Source organism: Brachyhypopomus gauderio, chromosome 6, assembly GCF_052324685.1.
Source record: "Brachyhypopomus gauderio isolate BG-103 chromosome 6, BGAUD_0.2, whole genome shotgun sequence".
NCBI lineage: Eukaryota > Metazoa > Chordata > Actinopteri > Gymnotiformes > Hypopomidae > Brachyhypopomus > Brachyhypopomus gauderio.
The window spans coordinates 25,650,989-25,676,701 of record NC_135216.1 but is presented as its reverse complement, the minus strand read 5'-3'; the positions used below and the strand labels follow the sequence as shown (position 1 = coordinate 25,676,701).

General features: G+C 51.5%; 1 protein-coding gene across 6 annotated transcripts in view; it reads left to right on the top strand.

The window, feature by feature from the left end:
- The window catches only part of brd4 (bromodomain containing 4), a 30,957-nt gene that overhangs the window by 137 nt on the left and 5,107 nt on the right, over window positions 1-25,713 (top strand). Inside the window, exons 1-14 of one of the 6 annotated variants that reach the window (XM_077010000.1) lie at window positions 11-248; window positions 3,724-3,878; window positions 20,052-20,430; window positions 20,668-20,805; window positions 20,921-21,056; window positions 21,214-21,623; window positions 21,714-22,085; window positions 22,577-22,705; window positions 22,790-23,014; window positions 23,099-23,319; window positions 23,446-23,822; window positions 24,219-24,323; window positions 24,451-24,834; window positions 24,968-25,705. In XM_077010000.1, the coding sequence (XP_076866115.1) occupies window positions 20,191-20,430; window positions 20,668-20,805; window positions 20,921-21,056; window positions 21,214-21,623; window positions 21,714-22,085; window positions 22,577-22,705; window positions 22,790-23,014; window positions 23,099-23,319; window positions 23,446-23,822; window positions 24,219-24,323; window positions 24,451-24,834; window positions 24,968-25,705 (3,475 nt within the window). In that variant the 5' untranslated portion in view covers window positions 11-248; window positions 3,724-3,878; window positions 20,052-20,190. Of the gene's footprint in view, window positions 1-10; window positions 432-460; window positions 3,465-3,723; window positions 3,879-8,823; window positions 9,533-20,051; window positions 20,431-20,667; window positions 20,806-20,920; window positions 21,057-21,213; window positions 21,624-21,713; window positions 22,086-22,576; window positions 22,706-22,789; window positions 23,015-23,098; window positions 23,320-23,445; window positions 23,823-24,218; window positions 24,324-24,450; window positions 24,835-24,967; window positions 25,706-25,713 lie in introns of those variants that run through there. The other 5 variants (XM_077009999.1, XM_077009998.1, XM_077009997.1 and 2 more) reach the window with 5 other exon arrangements.

The window sequence follows — 25,713 nt, the reverse complement described above, 5'->3', positions numbered from 1 at the left end:
AAATACACGCGCGCGAGGGGGGGGGGTGGGTTTCTTAACTCGGCGTCCCGCCGCGACGGACGCGCTCGGTGTGCGGGGTTTTAGCGGATCCGTCGAGGAGGGGGGCTCTCCTCCGTCGGTGTCGGGAGTCAATCGTTGTCGTGCGAGCGGTGGGAGTGTGGAGAGGGCCCTCCGCCGCTGGAGAGTGGAGATGCTAGCCAGCTAGCGCAGCGCGTAGCGGCGTTACCAGGCCTGACGTTGTGGCGGAGGTGCGCCGGCTTGTTGGTGTTTTGTTTCACGTCTCACGTAACACACACACACGCGCCACGGTGTCGCCCGAGCGAACACGTACGCCTCGCTCGGCCCGGCCGACCGGGTTGTTTATTAGCTAGCCAGCTAGCTAGCCCGGGCCCGTTTTTTTGGTTGGTAGCTTTGCGGGGACACCTACGCAGGTACGCCAACTGCGTAAGCTCGCGTGCGTATCCCCGCGCGAGACGAGTGGCGGGCGCGTGCGAAATCTCGCGCGCGTCTTTTCGGGAATGCGCGGAGGGGGGGGGGGAGAATTCTACGCAGTATTCCGCAGAGATAATACGCACTGTTGCGTATGTTGTTTGACGCCTGTAACGGGGCTTTCCCGCACTGTTTATTTTATTTTTTTGCTCGGTTTAAGATGTGTCGGGCTGGTTTTCCGGACTGTGGTCGGTGTGGTGTGTTTTAAACGCGCGTACCTCGGCGTGTGTGGCCGGTGAGGGTTAACGCCATGTTCGTACACTCGGGTCAAAAACACTCAAGATACGCACGACGACGTGAGACGGTGTCAGACGAGCCCGATCACGTTATAGCTGCCGGGAGGCGCGTGTGGCGCCCGCGACTGGTCGCTTTAACGTCCACCCTTGATGTCTAGCGTCAGTTTCCTGACCTGGTTGGTGTTTTTTGGTGTCACTGACTCTATGAAAACACAGAAACCACGACACGGCGCTCCCGGGGCTCCAGCTCTCCGCACGCAGTCGCCATTTTGTGCGCTCGCCGGAGGAGCGGAGAAGAAACGTTTTAATGTTAATGGACAGTAACGTTGTACGGGTGTAGACGGCCCCGGTGTGGCTGTACGCGCCCCGTGTGGCTCTCTCTCTGGGCGTGTGTGTGGTTTTAGGAGTAACTGTGTGTCGTTGTGAAACTTGTGCGCTCGTTACAGGCTGGCTAGGTTAGCTAGCCTGGTGGAGATGTGCGATCTGCGATGAAAACATCACCGTGAAACAGGGCAAGAGCGCCGTGTGTGTGACCAGGAGCAGTGGCCACATTTAACAACGCTGCTTAAATCTAGATATCTTAAATCTATCTATTAGGCCTCGTGTGTTGTATTATCCCCGTCGAGCGAGCTAACCTAATCCCAGTGGCTCGTCTCAGTGCAAACACTGTCAAAGAAATATAGACTGTCATCTGTTTGCAGATGTTTTAAACTCATCATTGCGCGTTTGATGGCTTGATGAACATGAAGCAGACTTTAGCAGTATAAAACATTACATCTATTAGTTATTGTGAGCGCCCAATGGTGGTGTGAAGTGCCGTTTGTTTGGCAAACGAATAGGGATGTGCCAATGTGTTGTGAGTGGTAAAAGACTAAAGTCCTGTAGACGACAGTTTGTTCCGTAAATGGATTAAGATGGATGGCTTAAGATGTCTCAAGCAAACGTTCCTACCTGTATGCAGGTCTGATGTGAGCTTTCCTGCCCATTTAATGGCTGGCTGTTAATTGGCATAGTTAAGTTCAGGCTAACGTCTAGACCAAGGCACCTATATAGTCCCATCACTTACCAAGGAATATACACTGTACAGCACTATACAGCACTCGCCGTCATTATATATATACATCAAGACAAACACCATTATGCTTGCATATTGTTTTGTTTGTTTTTGTTTTTTATGAATTGACCACGCAGTTGTTTACCGATCATCAGCAGAAGATCGTGTTATTGTTTGCATTTTTTTTTAATTTGGACACTTGTGATGTCCTTATTATCAAGGTGTGTTGATTAAATAAAGGCTTGGCGTGTTTTAGGCAGTTGAGAGCGGAGTGGTATCGCAGTGCCGTGAGACAGTTGATCCACCCTCGTGTTGACGGAAGGAAGGCCCATGTGATGTACGGCAGCTCCTCGTCTCATTCATATGGGGGCCGAGTGGAGCGTGGTGTTTCCACACCAGAATCCAGGCGTCTGGACCCTCGGCCAGCAGCAGTAACAGCGTGGTCGTGGGTCAATGTGCAACACGTATTTGCCTTCCCTCATCGACTGTGGTTGTGTGTACTTAGGTGGTAGGCAGTGCAAAGAGCATATGGATAGCTACAGGTCAAACCAGGTGCCAGCAGAGGTCAGAGGAGCGTGACGGGTGGCACACGATCACAGTGGTTATGCGAACTTTGTCCTCTTTTATCTGTTTAACTTCGCTCGGTCATGACAGCCTAGGCTTAGTATATTTAGATGTATGTTGCTGTATGTGTAGCAGGGTTGCACCGCGTTGAATTGAGAGGTGTGTTTAGTACTTCCCCATAAAAAACCTCTTGGTCCGGTTGCCATGGTAACTCTGTTTGGCCTAATTGTGGATGTAACCTCGGAATAAGAGTGCAGGGGGGGGGGGTAGGTTCTGGGAAACCGATCGGTTCAGTTGTCAGCACAGAGATGACGTCCTTTCCCACAGTTATCGATGATTCAAGTAGTGTTTCATTTGCGCAGACGGTTCAGGCGTGCAGGTGTTTTTGTGTGAAAATACGGCCTGCTGCAGTGCAAGTCTTTCCGTCTCCGCGTGTCCTGATGCTTTAAATGAACCCTCACGGCCATGAGTAGTGGCTGTCTGGACACTGATACACATTACTTCTCTGAGAAGTAATACAATACCAACTGCTCTGTTGTAAACACTTGTTTGTGTAAACATTGTTAAGACAGCAGGTAAATTATGACATCAGGATAATATTTCTTCAGAGTCCACTGTTAAACAGATGAAGATGGTTGTTAGTAAAAGTATTAGAGAAAAAAAATCAGAATGAGAGGTTTTTAAAAGTTAATGTCTGTTGTAAATATGAACATTAATATTGGCACTCGTTACATTAAATCCCCCCCCCCCAAAGAAAAAAAGAAAACACCAAATGAACTCACATGTTCCTATTGTCACACATACCCAAGATCCCCCTAAACAATCTGCATATTCTGATCAAGCAAGCAAATCCTTATCAAGATGATAACTGCTTGCAAGATCTAGAGTTTGAATCATTAATAATGCCAGACATTGTAAAAACTCTAGGGGGATTCTTAATTAGTGCACCTTTTACTTCTGTGACTGCCTTTTTACACCCCCCACCCCCCCCCCCTTACACTGCAGGGCCCACGAGTGTCTTAAAGGTGTGTGCGCTGCTGATGTCAGAGTTCTCTTAATATAGCGACTCCTACTGCCTCCAGAAGGTGCTCAGCCTTGTCGCTGTGCCGTGAGTCTTCAAGGTAGTGGGCTATTTTGAACCTGTGAAGTTGTCCTGCTTAACAGCCGTAGCCACGGCAGCTAGTGCTAGCGTGGCTTTGGCGAAGGGCTCACGCAGCCCATCTGCTACCTCTCCGCATCTCGTCGCTTTTATGCTCATTCCACGGTTACGTTCACTAGGCCGTCGGGACGCTCTGGACATGTTGTGAACCTGTAGCCGTGCATCGCGTCGCATTAACGGTGCCTGTGTGTGTGTGTGTGTGTGTCTCTCTCTCCCTCCAGTCGTGGCTCTCCCGGTTGAGTGCGTGTGATCGGGCGTCCGGGCAGCGGTACCTGTGACGCTGTACCTTGTGAGAGGCCCCTGTGCCGAGTGCTTCAGTGAGGATGACTGCACACAGATAGAGAGAGAAGGGCCACTGCACCACAGAGCTAAGAATGTAAGTAACGCACCCGTTTGTTTCTCTCCCCTCCTCGCTCGTCCCGCTGCATCTGTCCCTGTGTGCTCGTTTGGTACAGCCAGGTGAAAGACAAAGCTAGTCTTCAATATTAACTTACTTCGTGAAACCGTACTCGCAGGTTAATTATTGCAGTTGCGATTGAGAACAGGTGTAACCTGTTGCTTTTGAAATATCACACGGTAATTAGCCCCCACCTGCGTGCGCTGCTAAGGGTTCTGGCTGGTTGAGTAAATGGAGCTCCTTGAGTACGGTAGGATGCTTTTGCCACTTGGGCCGTGTCAAAGCGAAGCGTCGGTCCCGGTCTCCCGGAGGAGGTGCAGGATGTGAGCAGCCTGTCCAAGGAGCCCACGCTAGTGTCTCGCTTCCAGACTGCAGAGCGCCGGTCCAGAGGTTCTGGAGCCATGCGGGAGAGGAAAGAAAGTTTTGTGTGTGACAAAGTCAGGATCTTGGTGGAGAAGAACAGCACCTGTGGTGTGAAGCGTGGGGTTGGAAGAAAAAATCAGAGCCAAGGGCACCGAGCAGAGAGAAACAAAAGCCTGCACATTTAGAGACGGGCAGTGGTTGGAGTCGGCGCTGTGAGGTGCACAGTGGAGAAGTTCCTCACTGAAGTCTGCCTAGACTGGCAGAGCCCTGACGGCAGAGATCTCATAGAGCAGACAGCAAACGTCCGTCAGAGCGGAGCGGTAAACGTCCAGTTGTACTTATCGTACAACATGGACATCCAGCAGAGTCCTTATAGAGAAGAATGGTAAAGGTCACATTTAGATCATGTAGCCCTGATCTCTGATCATAAAGATCAAGCAACTTGACCGATGTCTTGACCGTCATTAACAGGATTTCATGCAGCACACTCAAAGGAAAATGCGGTACTGTTTGTTGTAAGGCCCAAAACACTCAATGAGAGTGTTTGGCATTTAATAATTAAATTTTCATTAGATTTGAATGTTTCTGACGCTTATTTGGAAATGGCAGCTTTATCACTCTGTAATTTGAATAATAATGAGTAATTCAAATAACATCCCCAATTTTTGGCAGTGATTTTAGCTAATGAATTGGTCTGTTGATTGTGCTACCCTTATTCTTGTGGGCTGCATAAAAGCTGACATGAGTGTCCTCCCTCGCGTGAATGTAACGTTATGTACTACGTTATGTTTTCAGTGCCGGTTCCTGTTAATGCAGCCATACGAGGCTATTTTCAACGCCTAGGGACATATGTTTTAAGACGCGGCACGTGTAGGTCCTCATTACACATTGTTAATGCACCGATTAACATGCAGAAGATGTGAACGATGTCTATGCATTCAGGTCACGGCGTCGCTGGATACAGTGTTGGTGTTTGTTGACAGCTGGCTGTGTTTGGCCACTGTGCCGGCTGCGTTTGGTCCTGTGTTTTGGTTGGCGTGCGGGTTCCTTGTACAGAAGGCGAGGCGGTAGCCGCTACTACCACCAGCAGTCAAAAGCCTTCCTTCTATTTTCCTTCCTACCTCACGAGCTCGGACTCCTCGACCTGTGGGACCCAGGCTCTGATCCGTAGCCACCTCGCTGTGCCGTTGTGCCGGTCTTAACCCGCTTGCGTAATGCTCCGCATCGCGATGGCAGGTTTTCGGGGATTAAGATGCCCTTCCTTTTGTGTGTCGTGCTGGTGTACTCGTAGCGAGTGTGAGTGGTGCTCGCGGGGAGAGCGTGGGGCAGACAGGAGCGGTAGCTCACGTACACACACGTGTGAGTTTAGACTCTGGATGTGCTGCAAAGAAGCTGCTGTTTTGTGCATTGTTTAGTCCACTGCAGCGGTCAGTGGGGGGGGGGCAGTGCTGGATTTATGAGAACTGGTGGAGGAGGGTACAGTACACTCTGTTAAAAGCCCTGGGGTGGGTGGGTGGGGGTGTGTGTGAGGGGAGGGTTCGTTTACTGGTGCTCCACTGTGCCAGTGTATGACTGCTGTGTCATCCTAGGACACACACACACACACATTCAGACAACAGATGGGAGGGGTAGTGGTGGGTGTGTGTGGGTGGGTGTGTGTTGTGGGGGCAACGCTGGGGAGCAGATGGGAGGAGACGAGTTTTGCTCTTTATGGATGGATGAAACATTACAAGGTTTTTGTGTGAGGTGTGGTTTTGTTTTGTGTGCTATTCCCTTTTATTATTCATTAGCTCACCCTCACGTGCTCCCATCCACCACCGGAGACTGCGCGGCTGGCCCGTCTGCGCGGCTGGCCCGTCTGCGCGGCTGGCCCGTCTGCGTTCTCCAGGCCGGGTTCCGTCTGCCTGGGCCTGCCCAAATGCTGAGATGATTAATGGGCTCGGGAGGTACGGAGGCGCTTCCTCGTGGAGAGTTATTTTCTTCCTGTGCTGCTGCCTGCCAGGCTGGCCCATCCCCCACTCCACTGCCTCCTCCATCCCCCTGCAAGACCCCCCCCCCCCAGCTCCCCAAATGGCAGCTCCAGCGTGGGTTGTCCTAGCTAGCTTCTCTCCTCTCCACTACGGGTTCAGGCAGGCTCTTTGTCACTTTGGCAGCTGCTGTATTGTCCCTCAGAGAGATGCATATGGCACGTGGATCGTGTGTGTGTGTGTGTGTGTGTGTGTGCACATGCGCTATTGGAAAGTCTTATGATCGCGTGTGAAATCAGATACACTGTATCACATCCTGGGCTCCGGCGATTGTGGAGATTGGAACTTTGTTAGCAAACTGTGCATTGAGCTCCTTGACCAGCGTCTGGCTGAGCACTGTCGAGGTGAAAGGTCGCGGTCTCCTCCCCTGCAGCAGTGGCATCTGCCCAGGTGTGGAAACGTAATCAGGGTTAGCAGCTACAGGCCGGTGCTTTAGAGGGAACCGTATCTGCCGCTGTCTAAACTATACGTGCTAGATGTTGGTCAGAAAATGTTTTTATTTTTAAAGATACGTTACTAGAGATTTTGCAACCCTCTCTTTGTGCCTTTGTGTGAGTCTGTGTGTATATAGTGTATGTAATGTGTGTGTATGTAGTGTGTGTGTGCGTGCTTGCATGAATGTGAGAAAAAGGTCAGCGGGGGTTTATTTCAGGAAGAGGCAGATGAGGGATATAAAAGCCTTTTACATCTGTTCCTCTAGATTGTATCTGCCAGTGGTGTAACCCCAGCCTTGTAGTCCGTCTTCTCCTCCCTTATCACTCACACACTACCAAAAACACAGCAACGCTCGCATCTTATTGTTTAACGAACCCATAAATTACTTTCTTTTGTTGTGTTTCAAGTTTTATTCATTTTGAAGTGATTTGCATTATTGGTCCCTTGATCGACGAGGGTGGGACTGTGAGAGAACATCAGATCAGATTTACTTGTGTAGATTTGGGCCTCGTTTGACTGAAGGCGGTTTTGTGATGAACGTAATGTTGCAGTATTTGTCAAGCCCTCTCAGGCTGAGTGGAGATTGGCCCATGGCGGGCGGTAAATGCCCGTGTGCGTGATAACAGAGGTTCTGTTGAGCACAATTAGATTTGTAGTCCCCCAGGGTGCCACTCGTTGGCTTTGGGGCGTCTCTGCGGTTCTCACGCTCCCTCGCACTGATTACGCCAGCGTGCTCTCTGGCTCACGGACGCTGGCGGTTCCGCTCGACCCACCTCCCTCGCACGGCGTGACCCTCCCCCTCCTCTTCGTCTTCCTCCCCGTCCCTGCCGGCGTCGTCCGGACGAGCTGTCGCCGTGGTGGGTGGTCCCGCGCTCCCCGGATGCCACGTGAGCCGCGTCACCAAAGCCACGGGACTCGGCGTGCCGTGGTGAGAAGCGTTTGTGCGGACAGATGGCGGCTCGGGCGCAACAAGGAAGAGCGGAGCAGCCTTCTGGCGCGACGTGTCCCGGTCGCACGCGCGGATCCGTCTACAGCTCAGGCGCTCTGACCCGACGGCCACGTGCACGCTGGTCACGCCACACGGGGCTGGCGTTCTCTAGCCCCGGACGCCGATGGCCGCAGAGGGTCCTGGCAGAGTTTGGTGTACCGCGGAGGCCACGGAGCGCTATAAAGTGGCGGCACCGCTCCACGTGCGACGTAGCGCCTAGTTCACGTTGCAGACACATGGTCGTTGTTTGTTTTGGGGAAACGTCCTTTTGGCCAGGCGGAGGTGCAGAGGGTGTCCAGTGAATATTTGCTCAGGTTTCGTCATTAATAATGAGGAGCTGCCTTGTCCTCTAATGTACCCTGCTGGTAGTCACCTTGGCTAGATTCTCTCTCTCTCTCTCTCTCTCTCTCTCTCTCTCACTACCTTCTTGTCTCTCTCTCTCTCTCTCTCTCTCTCTCTCTCTCTCACTACCTTCTTGTCTCTCTCTCTCTCTCTCTCTCTCTCTCACTACCTTCTTGTCTCTCTCTCTCTCTCTCTCTCTCTCTCTCTCACTACCTTCTTGTCTCTCTCTCTCTCCCCTATATGTACTTGGGAAGAGGGGGGGGGGTTCTTCTTTTTTTCACTTCCATGTGTAGCTCTTGTTCTCTAGCTGCTGCTGAGAAAGCCCCGGCGTGGCCGCCTTTGTGCTGCCGTAGTCTAGACGTGCGGGTGCGTGCGGGTGTGTGTGGGTGTGTGTGGGTGCGTGCGGGGCTCGGGGCGCGGCTGTAGATAAGGGAGCCCTTGGGTTTTTCTTTTTTTTTTTTTTTTTCTTTTTCTTTTTGGTGGGGGTAGGTCTGCTGAGGATCAGCCTGAAAGGAATTGGTGAGGGGGGAGGGCAGAACGGTAGTAGGGAAGAGGGGGTGGCTGGAGAGAGAGAGAGAGAGAGAGAGAGAGAGAGAGAGAGGGAGAGAGAGGGGGAGAGAGAGAGAAGCAGCAAGGGAGGGAGGGAGGGAGGGTGGAGAGACCTCAAGCTATTGATGGGTGAAAAGAAGGGAGGGGCTGAGAGAGAGAGAGAGCGAGTGAACGCCAGAGAGCACGTAGGGAGGGGTGTGTGGGCTGAGGCTGTTCTGAATGAGGAAGCAGCAGAGCCATTTTCAGCGTTGAGTAAGAGCACGAGTGTACGTGAGAGACGGAGAGAGCGCAGGGGGGGAAGAAGGAGAAAAAGTGCTGCTTCTGGATTTCCACCGAGCCCTCGACTACCGCTCCCTCTCCCGCTCTCTCACGCTCTCTGTTCCCATCCGGTCTTGAGCTTGCGAGCCCGTGGACGAGGGGGGACAATGGGCCAAAGTGCCTCTGGCGACCGGGCCGTTGTGCTCCTGAGAGGGGGAGGGGGAAGAGAGGAGCCCGGCTCACAAAGCTAACCCAGCTAGCCGGCCGCAGGCCTGTTCTACCGCTCGCTCTCTCTCTCTCTCCCGGACCGAAGCCACTCGAGTGGTGAGCTCTGTTTTGGGCTTTTCTCAGAACTGAAGACCTTACTCTCAGGATTATTGTGGACTTCCTGTGGATTAACATGTACTTGGCACAGTGGATTTTGGGACACATTTATCTGAACTGGAGGTTTGAAAGCTAGCTCTTGTGTTTGGGCTTTAGAGCAGTCTACAAACTTTTCTGCTTCCCTCCCTCCCCCCTGCCCCCCCCCCCCCCCTTTTGGTTTCGTTTTCTGGTCGTAGGAGTTTATAAATGGATTATAAAATGCATTCCAAGTCCAACGATTTGCTGGATTTTCAGACACTGGATGCCCTTTTGGAAAAAATTGCACATTATTCCGCAGCGGTGAAAAGGTAACTTTCCAACTCTCCGTTTTTCCATTCCCATAATGTTCTCTTTAAAGACTGAAGTTCTTTGTACCGTTTCTGACGTTTCCTGGACTGCTTTCTCAGCCAGATTTGTTTATGAAGGCAGCCAGGTCACCCTTGAACCGCGAGGGCTCGTTCCAAATCTTCTCCCCTGACCACTTCGCTAAACATTTGTCTTGTCACTACGTCAGACCCTCTGCGTTTTTCCCCTAGTAGTAGTTTTAAACAAAATGGCTTCAAAACAAGTGTGCTAAGTGTGGCATTGTTAGCAGGAAAGCTAAAAGCTGGGAACGGGCAGCCTCCCGGTGTGAGAGGGGGGTGTGTGAGTGAGGCAAGGAGCTGGGGGTGGGGTTGACTTCGGAGGAAGGAGGGGGTGGTGTATTTGTTGTGGCAGCAGGCGAGGGTTTTGAGGGTTTTGGAAAAACCTGTGCGCTCAGCCGGCTTGAGCAGGCTAGCTGTGGCGAGAGCTGCCTCTCTGCCCCCCCCCCCCCCCCCCCCCCTCTCCTCACAACCTTGTACCTTGGACAAAGCTTACGTTTCCACGATTAGGAAATGAATGTCCTATATGGAGCGGGGGGGGGGGGGCAACAGGAAAGCGTGTGGCGTGGACTCGACAACACAGAACCTGTCGTAGTCTTTGTGTTCCTCGAAGGCCCAGAGAGGGACGACCTGCTCGTGAATAACCTCTGACCTTTCACCGCCACGGAGCTCGAGCTAATGGAGGCATGAAGGCGGCGGACCCGGCGGGTCAAATATAACTCCTGTGAGAGGCGAGGGCTGGCGGGCCGGTGTGCCGCGTGTGCCTCTTTGTGTCGGCGCCGAACAAGCGTCAGACCGAACGTGGGCACATGTAGCAATGGCAGCCTGGTGGAAAAAAACGTCTTTGCATGCCGGAGCATAGCGCACATGCCACGCTTAATCCCGCCTGTCGCCTGATAACACGCGCCGATCGCACCGCACGATCCTCGCACCCTGGGGGGGCTCCGTGCTCGGCTCACACCCCCCCCCACCCCCCCACTCCTGTTTGTTATTGTTTTGTGTTGGGGAGGGTCATGGCAGTAAAGCTTGGCATTCAGGTGTAGCCATGTGTTGGGGGCGCTGTGAACACGGCGACCCGGATTCGGCACCTTGTACGAGGCCGTGCGGTCTCTGCTCTCCTGTCTCCACGGTTAGACGGGCCTATGCGGCGCCGGTGGGCCACACGGGAGATGAGGAGACGTGGTCCCCAGAGGAGCGGCGTCCAGACAGGGAGGTGAAATGGGAGAGGGCCAGACGAACCCAGGACCACGGCAGCAGCCGCCCGGCTCCATCAGAGCAAGGGCATTCATTATTAATACACACACGTTCAAGGAAACCACCAGCCGGCCGGCCTCTTTACCAAGCCCTGATGGAGGGGGTTTGGCCTGTGCTCTTCCGGAAGTCCCCTAAACCTGAAATATTAATCATTTACTGTCGTGAGAGATGCAAACATTGTTGTTGTTGATGTTCAGGTGTGCTGGTGGATAGTGTGGGTGTGTATTTTGTGATGTTCTTTCTTCGTTCTTGGCGAGGTTTTTCCCACTACTGGGCCCGGCCGGCCTGCACAACCAGATTTCCTGGTTTCTGGTTGAGGCTCTCACATCAACTACGGCAACTTCCTCCCTCGCCAACATTCCACAGACGTTTGCGCTGATTTATGCCGAGGTCAGAGGTCAACTGCTATTCCAGAGAGGACTGGTGTGAAGGAGATTCAGTGGGAGTCTTCACCCCCCCTTTTGGGACGCAGCTGCTGCCTTGAAGTTTCATACTGCGAGCCTCCTACCATTAGTAATGGGAGTAAACACTGATACCATTAACATGTAGCACACACTCAATGTCGTTTTAGACCTTGAAGCCTTGTACATGTTTTCACGGTGTTGCGTTCTCGGCTAAATGTAACGCGTGTCCTGTTTGACTGGCTTTGTTCGGCTGGTGTGTGAGAGATCTGGTTCAAAGGGGTCACTGCCTGCTAACCTTGTGTAAAACCAACATGAGAATCTTCACTGTGTGCCCCTACGACACACTCAGAATGACCCCCCTGGGTTTCCTGTGTCACATAGTACAGTACTGTTTGTGTCGTTCATATTTTAGCAATAAAAAAGGACAGATGAGAACCGGGAAAATTGTGGTTTCGTTTTAAAGTAAAAAGCATTCTACCAATGTTAAACATTTGTTTTTTCTGCCTCTGTGAAGTAGGTTACTCTCACTTCTTAATTAAGAGTTACATTGTCGTTGTCTGTCGGTCATATTTAGTAGATTGAGATTTTAAAAATTTTATTATTGGTTTTTTTTTTTTATTCCCCATAAACTAAAGAATTTTTCTAACATGAGTAGTCTTACTGGTGAGGCACTGATTTGGGCGTTTGTTTACACCTCCAGTGCTTTTTACCAAGCAGTCTGTTTAAACAAAACTGACCTAAATGTAGTATATTTTTTCCAGGATTTCGACGTTGCAGAAGTCTGTAAAACACAAGCCTCATGTGGTCACAGAGTTGTTCATGAAACACTCTGAACCCGAACATGAGACGTGCGTTGGACTCCTTGGATGTCAAATTCTGATGAAATTGAATCCCGCTGGTCTGGCCTTCATTGGTGCACTAATGAAAGCTTGCGTGTGTGCCATTTCGCACAAGACGCTGGATTTCTCGGACTCTGTTCTCGTTGTCTTGGTTCTGGTTGAGTGTGAGTGTCTTTCAGAGTCCATTAGTCCACTGCCTGTTCAATTGTCCTCCTGCAGTCGAGAAAATCAGATCATCTTGATCAGCCAGAAGACGCAAGCGCATGACTTCACAAAAGCTTGGGTGGAAGGACTTGGTATCAGATTTGTGTGTGTGTGTGTGTGTGTGTGTGTGTGTGTCCCACTCAAGTTTCTGCTCATGTTGCATCAGTGTTATCCCTCAGGGCACTTCTGTTTCCAATATGTATGGGATGTTTTGTTTTTTTTTTTATTTAAAAAAAGTAATTTTTGAGGATCTTCCATGAATCCGGGTCGAACCTGAAGCTCTGCTGGGGGGGGGACCTCACTTCTCGGATACGGTTCCTCCTCTGGGATGAAGGCGGAGCAGTCTGCCTGTAAACGTGCTGGGCCACACAGCCGTCTCGTCAGAGTTGCGTGAGCCTGGTTTGTTTTTAAAGACGCTTTTTTTTTTTTTTGGAGATGAGTTTGTAGTTGATTGTGGTGACTCTGTTCATGCAGCTCACGCTGGTGCCTGCAGGGGGAGCTGTAGCTCCAGGGGGAGGCGGACACGAGGGGTCCAGACGCTCTTTCCCTTTTGCCGTTTTTTTAAACGATGATTCTCAATTGCTGCCGATGGCTTTGCTAACGACCCGTGCTCTTTAGAAATGTTGGCAGTCCATTTTATGGCAGAAGGACCTGTTTGTGCGTCCTACTCTTTTATACCTGCCTGTGGGATTGTTTTATGCGGGTGTGTGCACGCACACACACACACATACTTTCTGTGTTCCGTGTTCTCTCCTTTAGGGCTGGGCGCTGAAATGCGATTCCGAAAAGGCGCAAATCCAATTGCGTCAATAATACAGAGTAGCAGAAAGTGTCCCAAAAAAGAAACCCCCATGTTCTGTCCCTCGTGTGAAATGCAGCATACGTTGTGTTTGTGGTCACTGTCAGGTCTTGGTTATACAGCTTCCTGTAAACACGACTGTCAAATTTAGTTTGGCATGAAAATTAAGCAAACCTTACCAAACCTCTTGTCATCTTAATAAGACATCTGTTGGTGTCCTCTCACACAGAGAGAGAGAGATGCGCTCGAACAGACGCTGCCTCTGAGGTGGTCCCCAGTTCGACTGCGTTTTCAGGTACCCGGCAAAGCAGTAACGCATCATAGCTCTTCACACATCCACTTCATCCCCGTTACACATCATAGCTCTTCACACATCCACTTCATCCCCGTTACACATCATAGCTCTTCACACATCCACTTCATCCCCGTTACACATCATAGCTCTTCACACATCCACTTCATCCCCGTTACACATCATAGCTCTTCACACATCCACTTCATCCCCGTTACACATCATAGCTCTTCACACATCCACTTCATCCCCGTTACACATCATAGCTCTTCACACATCCACTTCATCCCCGTTACACATCATAGCTCTTCACACATCCACTTCATCCCCGTGTGTGACTGCTTGAGCAACACTTCTGCTTCCCCCCGGAGACCGGCATCTTCTCCTCGTCAGCATCCATGGAGGAACGCGCCACAGCTGTTTACGACCACAGCACAGGCCGCGTTGGCTAAGCAGTCAGACAGACGATGCACACACAACTGGCAGAGCGGGCATCATGTAGAACAACTTGACCATTTCTTGGCCAAGACCTACAACAAAACGCCCTTTGCATCTAGACAAAATATTCTAAAATCTAAAAAAAATATCTATTTTACAAAAGGCCTAAAAGTTATTCACAGCTCTCATCCCAAAGAAGATATTGAAGAAAGTAGCATTTCCATGGTGGTATCAGATTCGGGATCCTCTCTCCATTCCAGCAGACACACAGCCGTTCTCTCCGCCCTCGTCTCGCTGTAGTTTCCGGCCCAGTCCGTCCCTTCTCCCGTCACGGGTCACGTGGGGTCTGTGGTTCGGTTGTGTTGACTCCTGCAGACACCGCAGGCCCTGTCCAAGAGAACGGGCAGTGTTGGGGGGGGTCATTTTGATTGGTGGACATGCTGGAAAACGCTCAGCACCACCCACACACACTCGCTGGAGCTCTTTTGGGTGTGGAATCCGTGGTCATGTCTCACCCACCAGTTTTCTCAGCACACGGTGACTCATGGAGTCATCGTGCGAGCGTGTGCTTGTGCACCCGTGAGAGACGAGCGGGGCGGGGTAGGTTTGTGCGTCTTGGATGGCGTAGGGCTCAGGAAGGAGCTTGGAGGGAGCCCGGCGTGGAGGCCGAGTGGGTGGTTTAACTGACCCCTCCACATCAGACTCTTCCTGTTGGCCAGCGCCTTTCTTTTTTTCTTTTTAAATCAAGCAGAGGACTCAGGCCTCAGGAATCTTGGCAGCCTTCGTGTGCTCTGTTGTCCGCCGCTCTGAGTCACATGGGTGCAGGAAACACGGAGGAGCACTCTGCTTTCCTGTGACCCAGTGCCCCCAAAAACACTCACATCCTGGGCACACCAGAGAGATGGACGGCATGTGGACCAACAAGCGGAGCCCCAGTGGCCCTGTAGCAGATTCTCCCAGCACAATAAGGACTTGGACCGTGAACACTCAACACATGCCTCGTTGTTTCTCTTCTTTCTCGCTCTGGCTGCTGGTTCAGGCCGGATCCGTGAGCGTAGCAAGTGGCTTTGTTTCACGTCGGCCTTACAGTGGTCTAGGTCAAGCATGTGGAAGTGTCCCAGATATGTGGCGCTGTGACGTGAGCACCTCGCGACACCCACATGTTCCAGAACTTGTACTCCACTCTTGGACCTTGATGAATTTCAACAAGTTTGTTGTGTCTTTGCGAACACTGTCAGCTTCGCACAGAAATACGTTTTTCGAACAGAACTACGTTTTGTACTTCAATTTTTGTAACTTGTTGATTCCAAAGCATGAAGGAATTTGGAGTTAATGGTTTCCAGAGCTATAAACAGCAGAGCAGTTGCCTACAAGACGCAGTGTTTACTAGTAATCTGTTACCTGCAGTTGATCAGCATTTTTATTGATTTCTTATAAGACGCATTCTTATAAACGTCCGTCACTGGTCAGTGTTCCACCTGCCCTGGACCTGAAGGGCTCCCCATGATTGCTATTGTAAAGCTTGCCTGTAGTTCTAATTTAGCCTGGCCTTCGACCTCCTAAGACGTTCTGCTGTTGAATTGCATGTGTGCTTATCTGTGCATTTGTACGAGAGCTGTTGAAGGTCAAGGAAGATAATGGGAACAGTTTTAGAAAAAGTAAATTTTCGTGTTATTACAGGATCATTCTGTTATTTTTCTATCTTATATCTACGTACCATCTACCATTGGGATCTAAATATTTTTTTTACATTTTTCCCCTGTAAACATACAAAAAGAAAACCCAATAACTTGAAACGCTCCCTAAAGTTGTTGAGTCACTTCAGTAAATGCTTGTTTCTGTATAACATCAGTGCAAGCTATAGTCATTACTCACTAGCATCGAATGTCTCACAACGGGACATAGGTTAGGATGACTTTGCAAAACAGTTTTGATGAGGTTTTGTGGTATCTGTCTTTATTCAGGTGACAACCTATGCGGTAGCTTCCAGAAGATTACCAGTAATGCCTGCCCACATATTTTTCCCTATAAAAAAGTAGTCGGGTCTCAGACGAAATGAATTGTACCGTTTTAACGTCTTAAATAGCATCTTAATTTATAACTGACATGGTCTGAAGAATTCATAAAAGAGCTCTAAAATAACATGGATTTCTTTAACTTTTGATAGACGCAATAACTTCAACTTCATCCTCTGTTTACAACTGTTTTGTTTTGATGGGGAGTTCCTTTCAAAGTACAAAGAAACATGCAGAAAAATATACAGACCAAACACGTCTATGCCACATATGCGTGGCGAACCGCACATACTGGCCATGGGCCTTCACTAGACTCAGCCACATGAAATAATGACCATAGTATTAAAAACACGACCATACCACTTGTCATAATCACGTGTACTATGTGCAACGTACCTACACTACTTCTGCATCATTTAACCACCAAATGCGAGTCAGTTAGAGGTCGAAACATAACAGTTAGTTCACAAATGTCTGAACGACATAGTTGAACACTTATTTATTATAATTTATACAAATTGAATAAACCTCACGGTAGTGCTGGCTATGAGCTAGCTTATTAGCTAGCACACAAGCTAAAAGCTCACAAGGCACCAACCACATAGAACTGACGTATGAGGACCAGCGAGAATACCCTGAGACCATTGGAACGTGCCCCCACCATTCTAATTCGAAATATGATTGGTTGATTAAATTGCCAATCTATAATAAAAGCTCTCAGTCTAAAAGGCAAGGGTATGCGACAGATAAACAGAAGGTCCTGGGGAAGGACCTTTCTCTCTTTTACCTAGAAACAACGGTGTGATATATTCTGATTGGTTGTTTTTGTTCCAGCACAAGCACGAAAAGTGGATTTGAAAGCCATTTTGGAGGAAAAATACAAATATTGGTGAAGCATTATTAACATGTATTACATGTTAACATGTATTACAAAAAGATGAAGCATCTTTTTCAAGATCAGTGGACCTTCAGAGAAGGCCTTGAAGGCCCTGACTGTTCGCCACTGCAATATATATAAACTGGGTCATATATTATGTGTTTGGTTATACATCACATTTTTTTGTTATGTAGTTTCAAAATACCAAAACTTTAATCCAGCCCCAAAAGACACACACCAAGTTCTATAGATAGCAGTTGTTCAGTACCAGTCACATTTGAGTTGTTTGCCTTGTTAACGTCTTGTACAAATAACAATAAAGTCTGCAAAACGATTTGGGGGGGGGGGGGGGGGAGTGAAAAGGTCTGGAATTTCTTCACGAGTAGGAGGCTGAGAGTGCTGTATGTGCATGTCCTTGGAGTTAGTTGGTAAATCCATATTGTTGTGACACCCGTCACTCGTTTCTCCTGAGAAGCTCTATCAAACTTGGCTCTGTTCAGGCATGGCTTTTGTTTTTGTGGTAGCAGAGTGCTAGATTACTATCAGTGACTATATCTGGATTTTTTTTCTGTTGCTCCTGAGTTTTCACGGATTTCTGTTCTTTTGTTTCAAACAGCAATAACTTTTATCGTCCTTGTCTTTTGTTATCACATCATCTTGGTTAAATAGACATAGAGAGAGAAAAAACAGGCTGCAGAAATGGCAGTCTGTTAGACCCCAGTGATAAACCTGTGTTCACCACTTACCTGTGTTCACCATTTAGTGACTGGGGGGAAAAAAACCCATCAGATTGTGTTAGCGTTTTAGCATGGCCTAGTCTGACTCATAACACCTGTCTGAGCGTGTCCCTGTCTGAGCGTGTCCCTGTATGAGCGTGTCCCTGTCTGAGCGTGTCCCTGTCTGAGCGTGTCCCTGTCTGAGCTTTCCTTAAAGAGGCTTCTGAGCCTTAATGCTTGCTCAGCTTACATAATTAAGCACTGAGTGTGTTTTTTTTTTTAGTAAAAATTCATGTTGAATCTCGATTATCTTGCTCTGTCCGGTTTAGTTACAGCCAGTTTCTGCTGTTATTGGCCTCTCTTTGTATTATGCCAGTCTGAAAAAGTTCAGATTTGCGATTCTCCTGCTACTACCCCTATCTGCACCCCATCGGCACTACGGTGGTATTAGATATCTGGGCCAAACTGTGTTGTAGTGCTGTGCGATATGATTGAAATTACGGTATAACGTTTTAGTCATTTCATATGCAGATAATGATGCATATCACGATATGGAACATTTTCTGTCGGTTCAAAGAATAAATTGTATATAAAATGACCATGTGGAAGGACCTATTTCATATTGCATTGAATTGTATATGCAATACAAATAAGTTTCATTGTAATTTTAGCCTTTTTTTTAGAGCCTGTGCAAATTATATATATATATATATATATATAAAATAGTAATTTTTAACACCACTTGGTTACAAACTCAATCTGATTGAGAAGTGTTGTCCATCCCAAAACTCTCACACCGTTGACTCATTAATAAATAATGATTAACCTTTTGCACCCAGCTCTGTTGTTTTGTGCATATACAACATATAGGAGTCATCCAATGTATGAATTTTTTAAGATATTTGCCCATTTTGGAGAGTGTGCCCACAGACACACATCACATGTGTGAAACCTGAGGTCAGCTGCTGTGATGTGAGTGTAGTCTAACCCAAACATATTTAACAGTAGGACTGTTTGAACCTTAGCAGCAAACGAAAATGAATACAGGACTAACAAATACTTGTATATAAATTTGTAAACATGGAAAACTTTCACAACAAAATGAACGTTATATCGCACAGTCTTACTATGAAAGACCGTTTTGGCTCATTGGTCTAGTTGTAACCTGTCTAGTAAATGGAGAAGGTGTACAAAATTTTTTTTTACAAAATATGAAATGTTGAACCTGTACTACAGCGACCAGAAAGTGCCGCTGGATGAAAGTGCTGGTATGTCCTTGGGGAGCTGGGATGCAAGGGTCCGGGCTTAGTGCGCTAAACTCACGACCTGCTGCAGCCTCTGGGTTACTGGAGAGCTGATCCAGGCGGTGGCTCCAGGCTGTGAGGTTTTGGCTCCTCTCGCCTTCCTAGCTGACTGCTGGTCACATGATGCTGGTCACATGACTGGCCATATGGCTCGCCACAGCCTCAGAAAAAAGAAGAAACCTAATTCGTCACAAGCTCTCATCCCGTCATCTGTGACCTGCAAAGGGTTTGTGGGGCGAAAGGGAGCAGTTGGGATGCCTCCGCTCGGTGAAAACGATGAAACGGGTCACCTGAATGCTTGTGCACTTTTTGGTCTTTTGGTTTTACAGACAAACCTTGTTTAAAAAAATTAAATAAAAAACCCAAAAAGTAGCCATTCAGACTCGTGGTGCATCGTGATCGGCCGTGTGCTAGAATTGGGTTTTCTCGACAGGTCTGCTTCTGCAGGTGTGCCCAATGTGGACGTGCCTCGAGCGGTGTTTCCAAGAAGGGCACAGGAACACTACTGTTTTTGTTTTTGTTCTTCATAGCCGCAAGCAGGAATGACAAAAGGGAGAAGGGCCTTGCCAAGTGGCCCAGTGGCATATGCAGGGACACTAGGTAGGCATCCTTGATCCTACAGAGCTGGCAGAAGTCGGCACAGACACATCATTGCTTAGAAGACACGATTTTGACTCTCTGCTCTGATGTGTCACTAAGTTGGTCATGTCGGCTAGTTGTTCTTAGACAAACGGGAAATGGCTGGGTTTTTTTTTCTTCCCTTTGCCCATCTTATTTCCTCAGTCTCTGACTTCTCTTCTGTTGCGTGTAGAGGATTTCGCAAGGTTCAGAAAGCCGTCTTTTCATGTTACAGCTTCACTGGGCTCCTGTAGCTGGGCGACCTCGTCGAGTGGTGCTGGCGAGATTTCCGCCGCCGTGGTCCCAACTGCAGCTCACACCCACAAAGCGAAGTTCTCTCACCTTCTCATCACCTCAGATTAAAGTGTTAGTAACTCTCGGTGTTGATGAGTCATTGAAAGAAAAAAAAAAAGGAACTCCTCAGAGCCGTGTGCGTGTTTGCGTGCACACCCGCGTGTGTGTTTCCTTTGCTCTTTACAGAAATGTCCCACCCAAGCGTGCGTAGGAGTGTAAAGACGCAGCCTTTGCTAAGGGCGGCTGCGTGAGCTCGGGGGCGGTCACTCAGTAGACCGTTTGGATGAAGTGGGGAGTGGGCGGGTCTTTGCGTCGAGTGCGATCGAGGGGGGCCAAGCAGCCAGATGACTGGGGGGGGGGCTAATTGAAACTCTCACTGACCATCTGACCACCTCCCCCCCCCTGTGACAGAGATCCCAGCGAGGATTGCAATGGACTCGGCGGTGCTCTCCCAGTGGAGCCCGCGCCCGGCTCGAAGCTGAACGAGTGGTGTCCCGCGGTCCCTCCGCCCGCCCCGGTGCCCGCGCTCCACCTCCACCACCCCAGCAGCATGGGGGACGGCCTGGACGCAGCGCAGATGTCTGGGAGCACCAGCAGTCAGGGGCAGCCCTCCTCCCAGCCCCACCTGCTCCTCAACCCCAACCCCCCGGAAGTGAGCGGCACCGCCCGGCCGAAGCGGCAGACCAACCAGCTCCAGTACCTCCTCAAGGTGGTGCTGAAGTCTCTGTGGAAGCACCACTTCTCGTGGCCCTTCCAGGCCCCCGTAGACGCCGTCAAGCTCAACCTTCCAGTGAGTACGCCTCCGCGCCTCTCCGTAGCGTGACAAAGCCGCAGAGAATATCGGCATGCTCGATTAAGCGATTAGTTAAATGTCGTAGTAACCGAGGCGTGGTGGTTTTGTGGTTGAGAACAGTGTTATGTAAGAGCATGATTTTGGATGCCAAGAGTTGTCTACGTCTGCCTACTGGATTTTATTTCTTTATTTATTTTGTGGTGACTGACTTTTGTCTGACTTTTCTCTGTTTAGGATTATTATAAGATAATTAAGAACCCTATGGACATGGGAACAATCAAGAAACGTCTAGAAAACAGTTACTACTGGAACGCTCAAGAATGTATTTCGGACTTCAATACGATGTTTACCAACTGCTACATCTACAACAAGGTACTGGTCTGGTGTGCTTGCTGACACCAGAAATAGTCTTCCAGAGGCTCGACGAGACAGACTGACCCTACTGAATGTCTGCATTAACGTTGGTGGTGTGTATCGCCCCCTACAGGCGGGGGACGACATAGTCTTAATGGCCGAGGCCTTGGAGAAACAGTTCCTCCAGAAGATTTCGGAAATGCCCCAGGAAGAGACGGAGATCACAGTCATGACTCCCAAGGGTCGTGGCCGGGGCAGGAGAGATGCCGGTATGAAGCCCTGAGCGTGAATTGTTGAATGTGATGGCTACCCACGGATTAAGTAGACGTGTCTGCTCTGTTACATTCATTATGAAGTGTCCCTGCTCTGATACCAGCTCTCTCTCTCTCTGTCTCTTGCAATCACGTTCTCTTGCTGTCTCATTAGGTCTGAACTTAAAGCCTGGTCCAGTTTTGGAACCTCAGCCCACAATCCCTCAGACACGCGGCCTCTCCAGCCACGGGGCGGGGCTGCAGACACGCCCACCCCCGCCGGGCCCCGCCCCTCTTCCCCAGCAGCCCACCATGCCCACCCTGCCATCTATGCCCACCCTGCCCACCATGCCAACCATGCCCACCCTGCCGTCTATGCCCGCCATGCCGTCCCTACCCCCTCGAGTCCCGCCCACCATCCCCACCCACGCGCCGCTGCTGGGGCCCGCCTACTCACTGGGGCCGGCGGACTGCACCCCTCAAGTCCCCATCATGACATCGGTGCCTCCGCCCACACAGACGGCCCTGCCCACCTTACCCATCCTCCAGAGCACTGCTCCACTTCTTCAAAGCGCTGTGCCTAAAGTAAGTCACTACTTGTACTGAGAAAAGGGGGGGGGGGGGGGGGGGTGTTTGTGCAAAATGTTAGCTGACCCAATCCCGTTGTTACCAAAGCAACGGAAGAGCCAGAAGCGGAAAGCGGACACCACGACGCCCACGGCCAACGATCAGCTGAGCGAGTCGTCGCCTGCCGAGTCCAAGTCGGGCAAGACCCTGCCTCGGCGGGAGAGCGCCCGCCCGCCCAAACTCCCCAAGAAGGAGGCGCCGGACTCTCAGCACCAGCTGGCCTTTGGCGGGCCCGGCTCCGCCCACAGCCCCAAGCAGCACGAACAGCTGCGCTATTGCGCCGGCATCGTCAAGGAGATGTTCGCCAAGAAGCACGCGGCGTACGCCTGGCCCTTCTACAAGCCCGTGGACGTGGAGACCCTTGGCCTGCACGACTACCACGACATCATCAAGCACCCCATGGACCTCACCACCATCAAGGTGAGATGCTAGCATGAACAACTTGGGCTTCTAGGGGAAGGGGGGGGTGGTCATGGGACCCTGCATGCATTTTTGATTTGTCCTATAATGAGAAAATGAACAAAAATTTATTTTTGTTTAATGATTGAAAGGAAAGGTGTTTGCATTGTGTTTCTGAGGACAAATGAGAAGAAATGGTTTAACAAGGCACTGTGTGTGGAGGGAACCAGATGTATTAGTGTAGTATCAGGGCCTTGAGCTCTCAGACATGGTTGTGGTTTTGTTTACAGTGTAAATAACCACAAATCACGCCTTCTGTGTCATGTTGTTGATTATCAAGTTACCCATGTGGTAGGTGTTGGGGCCACAGGCAGGGCTGTACTGTAGCCGAGCTGTGGCCGTGCAGGTGTGGTAGAGCAGGCCCTCATCCTGTGTGTGTGTGTGTGTGTGTGTGTGTGTGTGTGTGTGTGTGTGTGTGTGTGTGTGTGTGTGTGTGTGCGCGCGCGCCACAGGACAAGCTGGACATGCGGCAGTACAGGGATGCGCAGGAGTTTGCTGCTGACGTGCGGTTAATGTTCTCCAACTGCTACAAATACAACCCCCCGGACCACGAGGTGGTTGCCATGGCCCGCAAGCTGCAGGTGGGTAGGCCGTCGTGATGCCAGGCACCAGGCCCGCTTGTTTCATATCAACCCCCCATCCACTCACTGGCTCCTCTCCCCCAGGACGTGTTTGAGATGCGCTTCGCCAAGATGCCCGACGAGCCAGAGGAGGTGTTCACGCCCACCCCGGCGCCCGCGCTGCACCCCGCCGCCCCCGTGAAGACCCAGCCGCCCATGGTGGCTCCGTCCTCCTCAGACAGCTCCAGCGATTCCTCCTCGGAGTCGGAGTCCTCCACGGACGACTCGGAAGAGGAGCGAGCCCAGAGGCTGGCGGAGCTGAAGGAGCAGGTGAGGGGAGCCGTCTCACTGGGTCACACTGGGTTAACTGGGCTGACTGGGTTTTGTAACCGTGCCTGTGGTCTCTCCCCGCAGCTCAAGGCAGTTCACGAGCAGCTGGCCGCCCTGTCGCAGCCGCAGACCAGCAAGCCCAAGAAGAAGGACAAAGACAAGAAGGAGAAGAAGAAGGACAAACATAAAAAGAAAGGGGGCGTGTCTGGCCTGGACGAGATCCTGGAGGCTCCGCCCACCCTGCAGCTGCAGAAGAAGAGCAAGAACAACAAGGAGCCCCTGCCCAAGAAGACGAAGAAGCCCAGGTGAGCGCTTTCCATCTGTGAACCACAGCGTATGGCTGGAGGAAGTAGCTAGAGAAGCGTGTGGTGTCTCACGAGGAACTCTCATTGTGCTAATACGCTTTCATTTACCCGCCTTTTGTCCTGCAGCAAAAAAGAGGGCCTGAAGAACAACCGCTCGCTGCCCCCACAGGGAGCGGCACCGGCCGGCATACAGCCTGCGCCGGGCCTGGATGTGACGGACGACCCGGGCGTGGTGGGCGGAGCTGGCGTGGCGGGCCTGGCGCCCGGCGACAAGTGCAAGCCCATGTCGTACGAGGAGAAGAGGCAGCTGAGCCTGGACATCAACAAGCTGCCCGGCGACAAGCTGGGCCGCGTGGTCCACATCATCCAGTCGCGCGAGCCCTCGCTCAAGAACTCCAACCCGGACGAGATCGAGATCGACTTCGAGACGCTGAAGCCCTCAACGCTGAGGGAGCTGGAGAGATACGTGTCGTCCTGCCTCCGCAAGAAGAAGAAGCCTCCAGGTGACGAGCGCTGGTTTTTGGCGTTGCATGTGCTGGGCGGTGTAGATGTAGGTGGTGAGGTGTAGATTGCAGGGGATGGCCTCCTGAAGATCTGTGTGCTCTAGCCACAGCGCAGCCCTGACGACAAAAAAAGCCAAATTCTTAAAGCATTAACCGACAGTCCTAGCAAGACGTTTTAATAAATGTTATCTAGGAGTAGTGTTTGCGTTCAAGTAGTGTAGTCAATATATTTATGTTTTATCTCTCATGGTGAGGGGGATTATTAATAATTGCTGTATTTGGCCAGTGAGGGATCAGAATTTGTCGTATTTTAAAATGAATTAGAATAATATGCTTGGTTGCTCATTTTATATTCATTCATTTGAATATTAATGCTCTTTGTGTTCTCATTTGCAGAGAAGACCATGGAGGCAATGAGTGCTGCTAAGACGAAAGGCTCGTCGTCCGACTCGGGCAGCAGCAGTGAATCCAGCACGTCGGACAGCGAGGACTCTGACTCGGGTACAGCAGCGGGCACCCGTCCCACACCATCCGTCTTTTTCCCCTCGGTCGGGAACCCACAGCGTGTCTGACCTTCTGAGTTTCGAGGTCGGCGGTTTAAATCTCCGTTTCGTTTCCCTCCCCTAAGGAATGGCTTCCAAACCGAAGAAGAGGGGTCACTCCGCCAAGGACGTGAAGAAGCCCCACCACCAGGTGATGGCGGTGGGCGTGCCCTCCGTCCCGGCCCCCCTCCCGCCCCCGCAGCAGGCCTCCGTCCAGGTCAAGCAGCCTCCGCACCCGCCTCCGGCAGCCTACGTGCCCCCCGCCGTGGCGCCGCTCGAGTCCTCCCAGCTCCTGGAGAACACTTTCGACTCCCTACCCCACTTCAACCAGCCCCTCATGCACCTGTCCCACCACGCCAACGACTCCTCGTCCCCCGCCCCGCCCCAGCTCAACGCCCACCCGGCGGGCGGACCCGGCTCGCCGGAGCCGCACCCCTTCCTGAACCAGCACCCCATCCTTACGTCCCCAGGTGAGCCCCCACCCCAAGATCCTCACATCAAGGTGTAATTGTTCTTCACTTTAACGCAGAAAACGTACCCCAGCGTTTCTCGGTTCGGTTCCTTCTCTCCTTGTGCTCACCGATGTCTCCCTCCTCCTCGCAGCGCTGCACAACGCCATGCCTCAGCAACCCTCGCGGCCGAGCAACAGGGCGGCACCTCTGCCCCCGAAACCGCCCACCCCCCAGCCGGCACAGCTGCAGACGCCCACGCCCGCTCCCCAACACCACCTCCCCCCCCACCTGCTGCACCCGCCCCAGCCCGTCCGCCAGCGGCCCCTGTCCCCGCCCACGCTCACCCCCCAGGGCCTGCTCTCCTCGCAGCCTCCCCAGATGCTCCTGGAAGACGACGAGGAGCCCGTGCCCTCCGTGCCCCTCAACCAGATGCACCTCTTCCTGCAGCACCTGCACCACGGCCGCCAGCCGGCTCCTCCTCCCCCCCAGCCCCAGCCGTCTCAGCCGGCCGCCGGGCTCGCGCAGTCCCTGCAGGCGCGGCAGCCGCAGGCTCCCCCCCAGGCCTCGCTGCTGCAGACGGTGCAGGTGCAGGTGCAGTCGCAGCCGGGGCCCCCGTCCTCTCTGGCCGCCACCAGCGGTCCCCAGCCGGCCCAGCCGCAGGCGCCCCAGCACCAGGCCCCCCAGCACCAGCCCCGCCACCTCCAGCACGCCCCGCACGCCGCCCAGCAGCAGCTGTCCTACTCGCAGGGCCCCACGCAGCCGGCGCAGACGCAGCCGGCCCAGCACAAGGTCGCCATGACTCCCACCAAAGCGCAGCAGCAGATCATCCAGCCGCAGCAACCCCAGCATCCGTCGCCGAGGCAGCACAAGCCTGATCCGTACGCCGTGGGTAAGAGC